This window comes from Mirounga angustirostris, unplaced genomic scaffold, assembly GCF_029215605.1.
Source record: "Mirounga angustirostris isolate CCGP_5_RB_7025 unplaced genomic scaffold, mMirAng1.0.hap1 SCAF_8, whole genome shotgun sequence".
Classification (NCBI taxonomy): domain Eukaryota; kingdom Metazoa; phylum Chordata; class Mammalia; order Carnivora; family Phocidae; genus Mirounga; species Mirounga angustirostris.
The window spans coordinates 28,540,299-28,557,802 of NW_026991716.1; the positions used below are offsets into that span (position 1 = coordinate 28,540,299).

The following is a 17,504-nucleotide window of genomic DNA, read 5'->3' on the forward strand; positions in this document are numbered from 1 at the left end:
TATTTGAGACAGAGAGAATGAGGGAGACAGAGAGCACATGAGAGGGGGGAGGGTCAGAGGCAGAAGCAGACTCCCTGCCGAGCAGGGAGCCCGATGCGGGACTCGATCCAGGGACTCCAGGATCATGACCTGAGCCGAAGGCAGTCGCTTAACCAACTGAGCCACCCAGGCGCCCCAGTTCATTTATTTTCATTGCGAGAAGGGATCCATGGTATGAATATGCTACAGCTTATCCCCTCCACTGACCTTTAGTTTTTTTCTATAATGAATGTTTTGGGGCTTCTCTCTTTGGTTCCTTGTGTGAATTCCCCTAAGATATGTTTGTAGGATTGGAATTACTGCACATCTCCACCACATGATGCTAAATTGTTCTCTGAAGTGATTTTATGATTTTAGAGTCCTGCCCCCACCCCCCACCACCCCCACCCCCACCTTAAAGCCTATGTGCCATTATACAGTTCTAGTTTTCTTTGACTCCCTTTGCTGACTCGCTTTCCTCTAAATACTGGCATGTTTAAGAATTGTATCTGGGCTGCTTGCTCTGTTTTTACTACCTTCTTAATCACTCTAGTTTCATCTAGTCCCAGGATTTCAAATATCATCTACACACAAATAACCTCAAACACGTATCTACATATTTTCATAGTTTAAAAAATAGCATACCCAAACAGGGACTCAGATATATTGCAGATGGAATTGCAAACTGGTCATGTTTTTCTGAAGGGCAATATGGCAATTTCTGTCCAAATTAAAAAATGTAGGGGCACCTGGGTGGCTCAGTCGTTGAGCATCTGCCTTCGGCTCAGGTCATGATCCCAGGAGAAGCCTGCTTCTCCTTCTGCCGCTCCCCCTGCTTGTGCTCCCTCTCTCTCTCTGTGTGTCTCTCTCTCTGTGTGTCTCTCTCTCTGTCAAATAAGTAAATAAAATCTTTTAAAAAATAAAAAAATTTAAAAGACTTTATTTAAAAAAAAAATGTATACACCCAGGGGTGCCTGGCTGGCTGTCAGTGGATCGGGCACCTCTTGATCTCAGGGTCGTAAGTTTGCTCCTCTCTCTTTCAAATAAATAAATAAAATCGTTAAAAAAAATAAATAAATAGGGGAGCCTGAGTGGCTCAGTTGGACTCTTGGTTTCGCTCAGGTTGTAATTTCATGGGGCAAGGGATCCCACCCTCAGCTGGGAGTCTGCTTGAAGATTCTCTTCGTCTGCCCCTTCCCCCTCCCCCAACGCACCTACGCGAGAGTGCTCTTTCTCTTAAATAAATAAATAAATCTTAAAAAAAAAAAGTATACATCCAGCAGTCCCACTTCTAGGAATGTGGCCAAAAATATACTTGCATACCTGCAAGAAGACTGTATTCAAAATTATATACTGCAGCAGCTATGTTAAAAACAAAAAAACATAATCTATCTGTAGGAACTGGTTAAGAAACATTGTTTATTGGGGAGCCTGGTGGCTCAGTTGGTGAAGCGTCTGCCTTGGGCTCAAGTCATGATCCCAGGGTCCTGGGATCTAGCCCCACATTGGGCTCCCTGCTCAGCGGGGAGCCTGCTTCTCCTTCTGCTGCTCCCCCTGCTTGTGCTCTCTCTCTTTCTCTCTGTCAAATAAATAAGTAAAATCTTAAAAAAAAAGAAGCATCATGTATCTATACAATGGAGTACCATTAAAAAATAAAAAGACACAAGGCACCTGGGTGGTTGATTCAGTTTGGCATCCAACTCTTGGTTTTGGCTCGGGTCTGATGGTCCTGAGATCCAGCCCCTGGTAAGGCTGCGTGCTCAGCAGGCAGTCTGCTTGAGTTTCTCTCTCCTTCCCCCTCTGCCCTCCCCTCTGCTCTCTCTCTCTAATAAATAAATAAATCTTTAAAATAAAAAATAAAAAAACACAGGAAGCTCTTAATACATCCTTATGGGAGGGTATCCATGGTACATGGTTAAGTGTAAAAAAGCAAGGTGTAGGAAAGCATATGGTCAAAATTTGTGTAAAAGGGAAAATATATATATTAGACATTATTATATTTATTAGTGTTTGCTTGCATAGGCATAACATGTCTTTGGAAAAATAAGCAAGGTACTAATATCAGTTGTTGCCTGTTAGGGATGGGACAGGGTTGAGAGAGAGACTTCTTCTCTTTTTGAAGCTTTTCAATTTTGAACTAAATCAAAACATAAAACAAAAATAAAAACAAAAAACATAAAACAAATAACAATTCCAAAGGAGACAAAACAAATGAAATTGAAAAACCCAAAATAAAAAACTGAAAAAAAATATGACAGGAATAATTCCTTTACCTTCATTAAGACAAAAAATTGTCTGAAAATTATATCAGTCCTTGAACAAGGATATTTACTATTATTTTAACTCAGCATGTTATTTTCTTTTTAAATGCCTTATCTTTCTTTATATATTTGTCTTTAATTCATTAAAAGGTAAAATAAGGGCATAATTACTCAACAAATGCAATTTGTTTGGTCAAGGAAATCGACCAAATCTTGGTTTAAGCTGGAAAGCCCAATCTACAAGACTTGTTTGGTGGTTAGAGACGATCCTTGTAGCTTTCTAAATCTCAGGATGCCCTCTAGTGTGAGTTCAAAGTCCGACAGAATGGTAGAAGATTTTTACAAATGACTATCAGATAAAGAGCTGGTAACCAAAATCTGTAAAGAACTTATCAAACTCAACAGCCAAGGAACAAATAACCCAATCAAGAAATGGGCAGAAGACATGAACAGACATTTATGCAAAGAAGACATCCAAATGGCCAACAGACACATGAAAAAAATGCTCAACATCACTTGTCATCAGGGAAATACAAATCAAAACCTCGATGAGATACCACCTCACACCAGTCAGAATGGCTAAAATTAACAAGTCAAGAAATGACAAATGTTGGTGAGAATGCAGAGAAAGGGGGACCCACTTACACTGTTGATGGGACTGCAAGCTGGTGCAACCACTCTGGAAAACAGTATGGAGGTTCCTCAAAAAGTTGAAAATAGAGCTACCATATGACCCAACAATTACACTACTGGGTATTTACCCCAAAGATACAAACGTAGTGATCCGAAGGGGCACCTGCACCCCAATGTTTATCACAGCAATGTCCACAATAGCCAAACTATGGAAAGAGCCTAAATGTCCATCAACAGATGAATGGATAAAGAAGATGTGGTATATATACGATGGAATATTATGCAGGCATGAGAAAATGAAATCTTGTCATTTGCAACGACGTGGATGGAACTGGAGGGTATTATGCTAAGTGAAATAAGAATCAGAGAAAGACAATTATCATATGATCTCACTGATATGTGGAATTTGAGAAACAAGGCAAAGGACCATAGGGGAAAAGAGGAAAAAATGAAACAAGATGAAACCAGAGAGGGAGACAAACCATAAGAGACTCTTAATCTCAGGAAACAAACTGAGAGTTGCTGGAGTGGTGGGGGGTGGGAACGATGGGGTGGCTGGCTGGGTGATGAACATTGGGGAAGATATGTGTTGTGGGGAGTGCTGTGTATTGTGTAAGACTGATGAATCACAGACCTGTGCCCCTGAAACAAATAATACATTATATGTTAATAATAAAAAAATAAATTAAAATTTAGACATTATCTAAAAAAATGCCTTATATTTCTTCATATATTTATCTTTCATTCATTAAAAGGTAAAATAGGGGCATGACTACTTAATAAAAGCCATTTGTTTGACCAAGGAAATCGACCAAATCTTGGTTTAAGCGGGAAAACCCAATCTACAAGACTTTCTTGGTGGTTAGACAAAATCCTATAGCTTTATAAATCTCAGGACGCCCTCTAGTGTCCATGTGGGTTCAAAGTCCCAATGATTCAAAAATAAATCACTTTGGTGGTTCTAGTCTAGGACATCTTATTGAAGCCATTTGCCAAGTATCAGGACCATCATTATTAGCCCATTCTGTTATCCCTGTTAGTTGGCTTATAATTGTCAGGCTATGAAAAAGAAAAAAAAAATAATTGTCAGGCTATGTTACCCTATCTTTGGATCAGAAAGTGTGCTCAGTGTATCTCCGGTCGCATCCTAGGTCCCAACAGCTGAGGTAGAGTAGAGCAAGGCCTGGAGGTCAATGTTGTGAGGGGTGGGACAGGCCTGAGGGGGCAGGAGCCAGTCTGTGGAGTCAGGTAGCCCCAGTGCTGTGTGTAAAGCACTGCTTCTGGATCACCTTCAGACCTCCACATCCGGTCCCTACCTGGGTGTCTGCCATTCCTGGAACCCACGGCAATTGACACTGGATCACTGTGGTGGGAGCAGGGTTCAAGGAGGTGCCAGGTATGGTTTAGTTTATCCTACACCTCTGCCTCATAGTCCTTTTCCAGACCTCTTCTGATACTTAGAAACCAAACCAGACTGGCTTAGGGCAATGGTTCTCAAAGTGTGGACCTGGGACAAGCTGCACTGGCAACACCTGGGAACCTGTGAGAAATGCAAATTTCAGGCCCTACCCAGGACCTACAGAATGAGAAACTCCAGGGGTGAGGGCCCAATGCTCCGCTTTTAAACAAGTCCTCCAGCAGGATTTTGCTTTTCAGAAAAATTCAGGCTTCCCTCTCTCAAGTTCCAACATATAGTAGCTGTGACTTCTGAATAGTCAGAAGTCAGGACACTTTCTTTCTTTCATTTATTATTTTTTTAAGATTTTATTTATTTCTTTATTTGAGAGAGAGAGAAACAGTATGAGAGGGGAGAGGGTCAGAGGGAGAAGCAGGCTCCCTGCTGAGCCGGGACCCCGATGTGGGACTCAATCCCAGGACTCCGGGATCATGACCTGAGCCGAAGGCAGTCGCTTAACCAACTGAGCCACCCAGGCGCCCCAGGACACTTTCTTAACCAGGAAGCACCTGGCACCTCAGTCAGCTTAGTCTGAATCCAGGCCTGGCCCAGGATTCATGTCCTGGATTCTGAGCCATGTTCACTTGTGCTGGGTGTCCTTTGGGTTTCTACTCACACCTCAAATGCAGCTCACACGTTGTCTCTTTTATGAGGTTTTGGGACTCTTGGTCAGAGCTGATGGTCTACATATATGTCCACTAAGCATGCATGCACGTTACACTTACTATTTGTGTTCACATTTCCTTACCATTAAAATGCAAATCAAAACCACTTTGAGATGTCACCTCATACCAGTCAGAATAGTTAGTACCAAAAAGAGATGAGCAGCACCCGGCTGGCTCAGTGGGTAGAGCATGCCACCCTTGATCTTGGGGTTGTAACTTTGAGCCCCATGTTGGGTGTAGAGTTTGCTTTAAAAAAAAAAGGACAAGAGATAACAAAGGTTGGCGATGATTTGGAGACGAGGGAACCCTCATGCATTATTAGTGGGAATGTAAATTGGTGCAGCCACTATGGAAAACAGTATGGAGGTTCCTCAAAAAATTAAAATAGAACTCCTGGTAATTCCACTTCTGGGTATTTTTGCTGAATAGTTTTTGACAATTGACTCAATCTTCTACCTTGCTATAGATATATTCAAATTGTCTTTTTCTTCTGAGTCAGCTTGAGTAGTTTGTGTCTATGAATTTGTTTATTTTATCTAAGTAAGTTAATATTTTGGCATATAATTGTTCATCATAATCTCATAAATTCTCTTTATTTCTATATGGTCAGTTATAATATCCCCTCTTTCATGGCTGATCCTAGTAATTTGAATCTTTTCTCTCTTTCTGTTTTTTTTTGTGTGTGTGTGTGAGTCTAGTTGAAGATTTGTCAGTTTTGTTGCTCTTTCAAAGGATTGCATGTGATTTAGCTTTATATATTGTTATTTTATTCTTTTCTCTATTTCATTAATTTCCACTCTTTACTTTTTCCTTTTTGTTTGCTTTTGGTTTAGTTTGCTCCTCTTTTTTCTTTGACTTAATGTAGAAGTTAAGGTAATTGGTTTGAGATATTTCTTTTTTGTTGTTGTTTGTTTAAAGATTTTATTTATTCGACAGAGAGAGTGAGAGAGTATAGGCAGGGGGAGCAGTAGAGGGAGAGGGAGAAGCAGGCTTCCCGCTGAGCAGGGAGCCTGACGCAGGGCTCGATCCCAGGACCCTGAGATCATGACCTGAGCAGAAGGTAGACGCTTAACCATCTGAGCCACCCAGGTGCCCCAATTTGAGATATTTCTTTTCTTTTTTTTAGAGAGAGTGAGGGAGAGTGCACACACATGCGTGTGGATGCATGCAAGCAGGGGGAGGAGGGGCAGAGGGAAAGGGAGAATCTTAAGCAGGCTCCGTGATCGGCACTGAGCCCAACGCATGATCTTGCAACCTTGAGATCATGACCTGAGCCAAAATCAAGAGTCAGACACTTATCGACTGAGCCCAGGCGCCCCTGAGATGTTTCTGTTTTAATATAGGCATTTACAGCTATATATTTGCCTCTCAACACTGCTTTAGTAGCACCCTCTAGGTTTTGGTGAGCTCTGTCTTCATTTTTGTTTATCTGAAAGTATTTTCTGATTTCCATTTTGATATCTCTTTGACCCTTTGATTATGTAGAAGTGTGTTGTTAAATTCTGTGTATTTGTGAGTTTTCCAAATTTCTTCCAGTTATTGATTTCTAGTATCATGCCACTATGATAAGAGAACATATTTTGTATTATTTTTACCCTTTAAAATTCATGGAGGTTTGTTTTATGGCCTAGCATATGGTTTATCCTCAAGAAAGCTCCATGTGCATTTGAAAAGAATGTATATTCTATTGATGGGTGGAGTGTTCTATAAATGTCAGATTTCTACTGTTGGTTTATAGTATGGTTCAAGTCTTCTTTATGTTTATTGATCTCTGCATAGTTGTTCTATTCATTATTGAAAGTGATATATTGCAGTTCCTGACTATTATTGTCGTATTGTCTATTTCTCTCCCAATTTCTGTCAATTTTGCTTTCATGTATTTGGTGCTGAGTCATTAGGTGAATTTAAGTTTATAACTGTTTCATCTTTCTGATGATTTGATCCTTTCCTCATTATAAAATGACACTGTTTATCTTTACCAGCATTTCTTTTTTCTTTTTTCTTTTTTTTAAGATTTTATTTATTTGACAGAGAGAGTTAGCGAGAGCAGGAACACAAGCAGGGGGAGTGGGAGAGGGAGAAGCAGGCTTCCTGCCGAGCAGACAGCCTGATACCGGGCTTGATCCCAGGACCCTGGGATCATGACCTGAGCCGAAGGCAGACGCTTAACAGCTGAGCCACCCAGGCGCCCCTTTACTAGCATTTCTAAAGCTCCTTTTGTCTAATGAGTGTATCCACCCCAGCTTTCTTCTTCTTTTTTTTTTTTTAAGATTTATTTATTTGTGAGAGAGAGTGGGGAGGGGCAGAGGGAGAGGGAGAGAGAGTCTTTTTTTTTTTTTAAGATTTTATTTATTTATTTATTTGAGAGAGAGAGAGAGAGAAACAGCATGAGAGGGGATAGGGTCAGAGGGAGAAGCAGGCTCCCCGCTGATCCAGGAGCCCGACGTGGGACTCGATCCCAGGACTCTGGGATCATGACCTGAGCTGAAGGCAGTCGTTTAACCAACTGAGCCACCCAGGCGCCCAGGGAGAGAGAGTCTTAAGCAGACTCTGTGTTGAGCGTGGAGCCTGAAGTGGGGCTTGATCTCACAACCCTGAGATCACAACCTGAGCCGAAACCAAGAGTCAGGTGCTTAACCAACTGCACGATCCAGGCGCTCCTCACTCCAGCTTTCTTATGGTTGTTTGCCTGAGATAAATTTTTCTATCCTTTTAATTTTTTCTTTAAAGATTTAATTTACTTATTTGAGAGGCTGAGAGCACAAGTGGGGGAGCAGAGGGGGAAGGGACAGAGGAAGAGGGAGAAGCAGGCTCCTTGCTGAGCAGGGAGCAGATGCAGGGCTTGATCCTAGGACCCTGGGATCATGACCTGAGCTGAAAGCAGATGCTTAACCAACTGAGCTACCCAGGCACACCCCATCCCTTTAATTTTAATCTATTTGTAGTTGAATCTCAAATGTGTCTACTGCAGACAGCATAGTTAGATCTTGTTTGGTTTTCAGGCCAACAATCTGCCTTTGAATGACTTATTTAAACCATTTACATGTAACGTTAATATTGATGCAGGTGGATTTATGATGCCATTATACTTCTTGTTTTTTGTTTTCCATGCTTCTGCTCACTCCTCCTTTACTGATTACTTTTTATTAAGTGAATATTTTATATGGTAATATTTTAAATATTTAATGATTTATCACTAGATTTCATAGTTATTTTTAAGAGGTGCATTTTCCTACATTTTCTTTTTTAAATTTTTTAATTTTTACTTACTTATTTTTTTTAAAAGATTTAATTTATTTACTTGGGAGAGAGAGCACAAGCAGGGGAAACAGCAGAGGGAGAGGGAGAAGCAGGCTCCTCACTGAGCAGGCAGCCCGATGGGGAGCTGGATCCCAGGACCCCAGCACCATGACCTGAGCTGAAGGCAGATGCCCAACCGACTGAGCCACCCATGCACCCTGGCGGGTTTTTTTTTTAAAGATTTTATTTATTTGACAGAGAGACATAGCTAAAGAGGGAACACAAGTAGGGGGAGTGGGAGAGGGAGAAGCAGGCTTCCCATGGAGCAGGGAGCCCAATGTGGGGCTTGATCTCAGGACCCCAAGATCATGACCTGAGCTGAAGGCAGACACTTAATGACTGAGCCACCCAGGCGCCCCACATTTTCTTTTAATATTTTATTTTATTTTAATTATTAATTAATTTATTTTTAAAAGATTTTATTTATTTATTTGAGAGGGGGAGAGTTCCAAAGAGCAAGAATTCAGACATTTTTTACCAGGTTTATAGAGATATAACTGACATACATCATTGTGTGAATTTAGTGTACAGCCGGCGGGTTGATACATTTCTATACTGCAAAATCATTAAAATCAGAGCATTAACTAACACCTGCATCATGTCACATAGTTACCATTTATTTTTGTGTGGTGGGAACCTTTAATATTTATACTCTCAATAACTCAGATTTTATGTTGAGCTGGCAACTTCCTCAATCTGCCACCTGGCTGTGCCCCATGGGAGAGAAAATATGTTTCTCCCAGCATGTCTTGTATTTTTCTTCCTACAAAAAAATCCATTAAAATATTTTATTTATTTATTTGAGAGAGAGAGTGGGGGGGAAGGGTAGAGGGAGAGGGAGAACATTTCAAGACTCTGTGCTGTGTTCGGAGCCCGACTTGGGGCTTGATCTCATGACTATGAATGAGATCATGAACTGAGCCAAAACCAAGAGTCAGATGCCCAACTGACTGAACCACCCAGATGCCCCCCAAAACATTTAAATATGCCTGTAAGCCCCCTTCCCACAGTGAGTGCTCTCATCAATGACTTCAGTGCTTCCCTATCTGGATGAGCCCCAGGATTGCTTTGGGTTTGTTACCAAATACTCAGGCCTCTCCCAGACCCACCAGCTTAGAATGTTGGGCGTGGGCCCAGGAATCACTTACTTAATAAGCCCTACAGGAGAGGATGATGCACGGCCATGTGGGGATCCTGCTTCATGTGCTTGCTACTCAGTGTGGGATCCGAAGACCAGCAGCATCAGCACCAACCTTGTTATCAACCCAGAATCTCATGCTCTGCTCCAGACTGTCTAGATCTTCATAGTCCAAGCAATTCCTGTGCACACTGAAGGGTGGGCCTCCCTGGTCTATGTGCCTTCTAGACGCAGAACCAGACTGTGCAGTACACTCTGGGTGTGCACTCTGACCAGCTTGCTTAGCCCTGAGGAGTGCAGGGTTTGGTCCTGTTCCTTTCTCTTCTATGGCCCTCACCCCCTTGGTGACCTCATCTCTGGTGAAGGCTCTAAACATCATTTATATGGTGTCACCTCCCTAATCTATTTCTCCAACCTAGATATTTCTCCTACCCTGCACTCTGTATCCAACTGCCAACTTCACTTAGGTTTCTAATAGACATCCCAGATTCCACATTCTTACACTGGATGCCTGTGATGCTGCTTCCCCAAATGTCTTACTTCCAGAGTCTTCCCCATTTCCACAGAAGGCACTTCCACATCTCTACTTGCACTCTGAAATATTGAATGCCCTCCTTGGTTCCTCCTTCTCACCACCCAGAATGAATCCATTAGGAAATGCTGCAAAGTCCATCTTTAAATATCTCCAGCACCCAATCACTTCCTACTATCTTCCCTCCTCACACCCCAGACGTACAGCCCACATCCCCCTCCTGGGATACGGCATGGGTTTCCTACAGGTTCCCTACTGGTCGCTCTCCCTGCACCTCCTGATTCTGCACAGAGGCAAACAGATGCTGCTCAAGAAAGTCAATCGCATCGATCTGTTCATTCCTTTAACTCCACGCCTCCCTCAGAGAAAACTCAAAACCCTTCTAATACCCTCAGGCCTCCGTGACGAGGCTGACATCCGACCTCACGTCACCGGCTCTCTGCTCCAGCCCCAGTGGCCTCCTCACCCTTCCGTGAACACAGGACGTGCTCCTGTCCTAGTGCGTGTGCCCTGGGGGTTCCCTGCCTGGAAAGAGCTCCCCCCCCAGACCTCCTCTGACACAATTCCTTCATGACCTTCAAACCTCTCAGAGGTCACCTTCACAGTGAGGCTGCCTGATCCCTGGAGTAACGGAGCCATGGTCCCCGTCCCAGCACGGTGCTCTGGGTCACCTTCCTCAAAGCTCCTGCCAACTTCCATGTAAACACTTCCCTTATTACTGCGCTTACACAGTACACAGTTCACCTCTGCATGACACTGGTTTGCACGGGGCGTGTGCACCTGGATGCGGACTTTTCTACAGTAAGTACTGTCCACGCACTTTCTCTTCCTTATGATTTCTACTATTTTGTCTACCTTCATTCATTGTAAGAACACAGTATATAGTACATGTAACATACAAATGTGTGAAGCGACAGTTCATGTTATCAGTAAGGCTTCCAGTCACCAGGAGGCTGTTAGTTCTTATGTTTTGAGGGAGTCAAAAGCCGTACTTGGATTTCTGACTGCACGCGGGGGTCACTGCCCCCATCCCCGCATTGCCCGAGGGTCAAGTGCAGGCTGCCCCTTACACTACAACTAATCTCCACAAGAGCCGCATGTTTTCCCTCTTCTTAGTCTCACTGAGCTGTCCCAGACGTAAACATAGCGTGTCCTGTATGTGGCACATGACAATTATCAGGTGAATGAATGAGCAGCTAGAGGACCTCCCTCTTCTAGATGCGCCTCAGGCTCAGCTGATCCATGGCAGCTCCCCCCCGCCCCCCATGCGCCCACCTCGCCAACCGGGCTGCCTCTCTCTTCTCACAGGGCTGCCCTCCCCTCTCTCTCTCTGCTCAGTCCCCCCTCCCCCACACCATGTCTCCTGCACACACAGCACACAGAGTTCTCTCTTCAGAAACACTGTACTGAGGCTTTTTGGGGCCTTTTCTCCAAACACATAGAAATCTACGTTAGACTCTGCTTTATAAATCCAAGAACTTGGATCGGAGCCGGCACTAAGATCAATGAAGTAAGGGCGGGGAGAGAGGACAGAGCAGCAGGGAAGACAGAAACTAACTGAAGTTTAATAAGGGTGAGAAACTCTGATTCCTCCTCTCTCTACCTCCAGAATCTAAAGAATTATCTAGAAAGCAGCTCTAGAGAGAGGGGAAGACATGGATGAATCTGAAAGTTCATCCCTCCATACCACAGAACTCGTGTGTGCAGGGGACAACCTAGGCCTGTGGGAACCACGGCCCAAAGGACACCCGCTGCTGTAACCGACGGGGTCACCCAGGGAGAATGGATAAGAACTCGTACACAAGAGCAAGAACAGGCCTGATGCTCTAGAGGAACAATGAAACAAACACCCAAAAATGGGGGCTATACCCCAACCGAGGCCTGAGCATAGACTGACCCAGTCACAGGAAGCTCTTCCTGCATAAGGTCTTGGTGACAGGTGATGTCCAAATCCCTGTGATCACAGGTCCTCGTAAGACAAGTTTCCACAGAAGAGGCAAGGACACGGAGCAGAGAGATGACCCAGCTGAGGGGTGAGCACACCATGCCCATGATGCACTGAGCACCAACTGCCCACAGGTCCTGTCCCCGCTCGGCTCCTCACAGCCTTCTGCCCCACCTGCAACACACTCAGCAGAGCAAATACGCTGATTCTGGAAGATTCTCAGTGCTTCCATTTATTTGCTGTGTCAACTTTACAAATCTCCCTTTTTATTACCTCATCAGCCCCACATGCCAAAAATTAGGAAACACAAATTCCTATCTGGATTCTCATTCAATAGGGAAGTAATTCATTAGTACTTAGCCCAACATGAAATAAAGATGGTCCAACCCTGCCTCTGCTGGAACAGGAAAGCACATCAGTGAAGACAACACAGGTCAGTATGGGGAGAGGTCATGGTGGGCAGGTGGTCATGGTGGGCCAGTCTCCCCACATCCTCATATTATGCTCATAGGAACACAAATACATTCTGACACCTTTTGCAGAAAGAGAAGTCAGGGGTTGTTGATGTCACCAAGTGGGAGTGTGAACAAATCTTGCATTGCTCAGTCCCATGAGGCAACTGGTCTGACACTGTGAAAAAAAAAATCATGTACAAATTGAGGTCAGTCACATAAGTGCTGACATTCTCAACTGCTCTCCAGATGTTCAAAGTGTCCCTAATGCCCCAACCCCTGACCAGTTCAGGGTCTCTGGGGTCTCACCTTTAGGAGCCGTGAGAGACACATCAGGGCCCTGGGCGCTGTCATCGCCTAGGGGAAAACAAACAGGACGTGGTCAGAGCCCACAGGAGAGGAGACTAGAGGAGGAGCTATGGGGTGGGTGAGCTCCCCGTCGGGTTCTGTCTACACTATCTCAGGGTCTCAGGGATCACTCCCTCCAAACTTACCTGCAGCATGAGAGTAGCCTGGTTCTTTTCCTCCTGTGGGGAAAAAATATCATGTCAGAGGCCGGGACAGAGCTGGGCCATGAGATCCTAGAGGAAGCTCGCAGTCCTGGTCTGAAATGAAGTTTGCAGAATTGTGACTGAAGACTCAGGACAGGATCAGGAAACATGATGAACGAGGTATGGGGTCACTGGACCACCTGACTTGCTGGAGGTCTGTCCTTAGCAGGGACCTTCCTCTCTGTCCTGTGACTGCTGGGAATCAGGTGACCATCACCAGAATTATCAAGATGAAAATCTGTCCTTCATTTTCACAAGTGTTTGCTACACAGTGAGCGTTAGTAATCAGCTCCAGAGTGGGCAAGTCCATGCATGAGGATGGTACTTCCCAGTAACAAGACAGGACAATCTCTTACCTAGGAAACCCCCCAGAGGGACAAGAAAACTCAGATCTCCCCACTCCACTCCCTACCTGAGCGCTTCTTTCTCCAGATCACAGCTCCAGTCATGGCCACAGTGACCGCAAGGAGAACCACACCAGCAATGATCCAGGTGCTGGGGATGGTGGGCTGAGGAGGCGGCTCTGGAAAGGGAAGGGAGGGTGAGGGGCCCAAAGCTCTGGCAAGAGTCCTGACCCTGCTGAAATTCTCCAGAAGGCCTTCTGCTTTCCCTGAGAAGAGGCTCCACCCCAAACCCCTCCTTACCCCTTCTCAGTGTAATGGGCTCGGGCAGCCCCCCATGCTGCACATGGCACATGTATCTCTGCTCCTGTCCAGAAGGCACCACCACAGCCTCCCACTTCTGGAAGGTCCCATCCCCTGCACGCCTGGTCTCTACAAGCTCTGTGTCCTGGGTCAAGTCCTCCCCATTGTGGTGCCAGGTCAGGGTGATCTCTGCAGGGTAGAAGCCCAGGGCCCAGCACATCATGTTCAGAGATGGGGTGGCGGTCACTTGTGTGTTGGGGGGTTCTGAGGAAGAATCAGAAAATCCACACTTTGCTTTACCCTTATGGGCCACTGAAACAGCACTTACGTGACCATCCTGAGGTGGACTGGGCCATTGGTTTAAATGGAGGGAGTACAATACCCAGTCACCAATCTAGCCTTTGGGATCTCCTAATCCTTGGAAATTCTAGTATCAGGGAGAGTGCCCAGGTTAGTAGAGTGTAGGTCTAAGAAAGGGAACACACTAGTGGTGTGAATGCAGTGGATAGTCAATCCTCAGAAATCCAGGAGTCAGATCTCCAAAGACGTTCTCAAATGGAAAGACCTTGAGAGGGAAAGTCATGGTTCCCAAGGTGGCTGCCACGGTCAAAGGGAATTTCCACCTGCCTCCCGGGAGAGACTGGGTTCCCCCACTGCCCCTTAGCGAGAAGCGGCCCTCTGGGCGAGGCCCTCTCTAGTAGGAACAGGAACACCCGGGCGATCTCCGTGTCCTCACCCGTGGGAGGGCGGTGTTCTGACACCGAGTCCATTTTCCCTTCCTGATGGGAAGCCAGCCCCAGCGGAGGGGAGATCGGGGAGGCCCCGCGGCCCCTGGTACCTGCGCGCTGCAGTGTCTCCTTCCCGTTCTCCAGGTACCTGCCGAGCCACTCCACGCAGGTGCCCTCCAGGTAGTTCCTCAAGCGCTCTGCCTCACCGGCCGCCTCCCACTTGCGCCGGGTGATCTGCGCCGCCGTGTCCGCCGCGGTCCAGGAGCGCAGGTCCTCGTTCAGGGCGATGTAATCCGCGCCGTCGTAGGCGTCCTGCCTGTACCCGCGGAGGAGGTTCCCGTCGGACCCCACGTCACAGCCGTACATCACCTGGATGGTGTGAGACCCTGGCCCCGGCCCCGCGGTCAGCCACGCCCCGCAGCCCCACCGCCGCCTTCAGTCCCCTCCGCCCCCCCATGGTCCCTTCCCGGACAAGAAAGAGATGAAATCCAAACAGAAAGTAGAACTGCTCAAGCGTCCGCTGGCTCTTCCTGGATCGGGGGACCGGTGGGTCCCGCAGCCTCAGGATGGCGCTCGGAACCAGCGACCCCAGCAGGTCCGTGGGGATGGGGGTCGTGACCGGGACCCGGGCCCGCGTCGCTCACCGGCCTCGCTCTGGTTGTAGTAGCCCCGCAGGACGTTCAGGCTCCCTCGGAAACTCTGTGCGTTGTTCTTGGCGATCCGCGTCTCCAGGTCCCAGTACTCCGGCCCCTCCTGCTCCATCCACGGCGCCCGCGGCTCCATCCTCGGACTCGCCGCGTCGCTGTCGAACCGCACGAACTGCGTGTCGTCCACGTAGCCGACGATGACGAAGCGGGGCTCCCCGCGGCCGGGCCGGGACACGGAGGTGTGGAAATACCTCATGGAGTGGGAGCCTGCGGGCGCGGAGGGGCTGAGACCCCGCGCGACCCTCGTCCCGGCGCGGGGCCGGGGCCCAGGGGGAGGCGGCCGGGCGGGCAGGGGAGGGGCACCGAGGGCGGGAGAGCAGGGCGGAGGCGGGGAGGGGCGGGGGAGCACAGGCCGTGGCGGGGCCGGGGGCGGCTGGGGGGCTGGGGCGGGGGCGGCGGAGAGGCGCCTTCCCCGGGGGTCCCGCGTCCCCGCCCCGCGGTCCCCTCGCTCCCGCCCCGCAGAGGCCCTTTCCTCCCGCCGCCGCACTCACGCGCCCAGGTCTCGGTCACGGCCAGGGCCGCCGACAGCAGCAGGACGAGGGTTCGGGACCCCATAGCCCAGACCCTCAGGGTCTGAGGTGTAGCTGCATTCCCACAGGTCAGGTGAGAACTTTAGAACCCGGAACCGAGGTGCCGCTGATTGGCTTCTCCAGACCCCCGCCCCCAATGGGAATGCGAAACGGGGCTGCCTCATGAGTATCCAGGCAGGAGGACCTGAAAGAGTTTGTGAGACGGAGAACAAGGGGAGATGGGGACTCCCCGGCACTGGGCTTCCATTCCCCAGACACCGTCCTGGGGCCTGAGACCCTGAGAGGCAGGCGCAGGGACCTGGGACTTTGCCCCGACCCCTCACCTACTGCACGGCGCGCTCTTTGTCACACTGTCTCCCTGAGTCGTGGCCCAGGAGCTGTGTGAGTCAGTGATTCTCAAACATTTTGTTAGAAGGGTTATTTATACAGTCTCAAAAATTACTGAGTATCCCAAGGATAATTTTGTGAATGTGGGCTATATTTATCATAGTGGGAAAAAAAACTGGTTTAAAAATTTACTGGGGTGCATGGGTGGCTCAATCAGGTAAGCCAGCAACTCTTGATTTCAGGTAGTGATCTCAGGTAGTGAGATCAAGCCCCACCTCTGTCTCAGTGCTGAGGGTGGAGCCTGCTTAAGGTTCTCTCTCTCCTCCTCCCCCTGCCCCTCCCCGCTCACTCTATGTGTCTCTCTAAAAAAATTTAAAAATAAAATTATTGGGATACCTGAGTGGCTCAGTCTGTTAAGCATCTGCCTTCCACTCAGGTCATGATCCCAGGGTCCTGGGATTGAGTCTGGCATTGGACTCCCTGCTCAGCTGGGAGCCTGCTTCTCCCTCTGCCTCTGCCCTCCCCCCTGCTCATGCTCACTCTCTCACTTTCTCAAATAAAATCTTTTAAAAAATAATGAAAAAAAATTTTTAATTATTAATTCATTTAGAATCATATTAATATCTGATGACATGAAAACAGCAATATTGTTTCTATGAAAAATAACTATTTCCCCAAATAAACAAGGTAGTGAGAAGAGAGGATTTTGTTACATTTTACATTTTTTCAAGTATTTTTCTTACCTGTCTCATTAGAAACCACTAGATGTTCAGATTTGCTTCTGCATTTATTGTATTGTTTTGGGTGAAGTATATGAAAAATATTTACAGCCTTGCACAAATATGGGAGGACAGTATGTTTCATAACCTTCTCAGATTATTATGGATATTCAGCTTTGATACTATATTTAAACTACACAAGTTGTACTTTCTCTAAGGTTATTGGTCAAGCGGCACCTGAAACAGTATCATTGACTATTTTCTTTTCGGTTACATTAAAATCCATAGACTCATCTTGTACACTGAATGGATCTTGTACTAATGCATGATTTTTTAAAAGTAATGTGTTCTTTCACTAAATTATAAAGGTGTTCCAGTGTTGATGAGATGGAAAACAATTATTAAAAAGTCACATTTATTTTAATATTATCACAGATCTCAACAGAAGAGTTTGTCAGTAGTGAGAAGCTGTCAAGTTTCTTGGTGGATCACAAGTTTTCCAAAATTCTGATTGTCTTTTGAGAGCTTACATTTTATGAAGGCATCAAATACTACCAGCTGTCATATGTGAGTTGATTTTCATGAAAGGATAGATTCATGTTCATTTTCAAGAAACTGTCTGCCAAATCTTCTAGTCTAAATATTCCAAGTTTCTGTGTCATTCATTCCTTCAGGTAAAAATGGCATTCTGTTAAAAAAAGAAAAAAGAGGCTGGTTAATCAGTTAAGTTCATACAAATTTCATACAAATTATTTGCTCTGTAGTCCACGTATCATAGAAGACATGTTTAAAAAATGGATTTGAGAATAATTTAGTAAAGATAATAATTTTTATTTTATCGTACTTATTTTTAAAGATTTTATTTATTTATTTGACAGAGAGACACACAGAGAGCAGG

The 17,504-nt window shown here is 46.2% G+C and overlaps 1 protein-coding gene across 2 annotated transcripts; it reads right to left on the reverse strand.

The window, feature by feature from the left end:
• Positions 1-12,149: 12,149 nt before the first annotated feature.
• On the reverse strand, positions 12,150-15,630 carry LOC123842943 (patr class I histocompatibility antigen, A-126 alpha chain-like). Of its 2 annotated transcripts, XM_064597349.1 has the most exons (8): positions 15,522-15,630; positions 14,968-15,237; positions 14,434-14,709; positions 13,596-13,859; positions 13,364-13,474; positions 12,895-12,927; positions 12,710-12,757; positions 12,150-12,578 (listed from the first exon to the last, which is right to left on the reverse strand). In XM_064597349.1, the coding sequence occupies exons 1-8, from the start codon at positions 15,583-15,585 to the stop codon at positions 12,454-12,456; spliced, it is 1,191 nt and encodes a 396-aa protein (XP_064453419.1). In that variant the 5' UTR covers positions 15,586-15,630; the 3' UTR covers positions 12,150-12,453. The 2 variants fall into 2 exon arrangements, with proteins under 2 accessions (XP_064453419.1, XP_064453420.1); XM_064597350.1 differs by lacking the exon at positions 13,596-13,859 and having other exon boundaries at positions 12,153-12,578.
• Between the last annotated feature and the right edge of the window lie 1,874 nt (positions 15,631-17,504).

Excerpts from the sequence above, each read along its gene's own strand:
- LOC123842943 (XM_064597349.1), bottom strand. The coding sequence starts at position 15,585 with ATGGGGTCCCGAACCCTCGTCCTGCTGCTGTCGGCGGCCCTGGCCGTG. Across the intron at positions 14,710-14,967 it reads CTACAACCAGAGCGAGGCCG|GGTCTCACACCATCCAGGTG; the intron begins GTGAGCGACGCG and ends GGCCGGGGCCAG. Across the intron at positions 13,860-14,433 it reads GGAGACACTGCAGCGCGCAG|AACCCCCCAACACACAAGTG; the intron begins GTACCAGGGGCC and ends ATTCTTCCTCAG.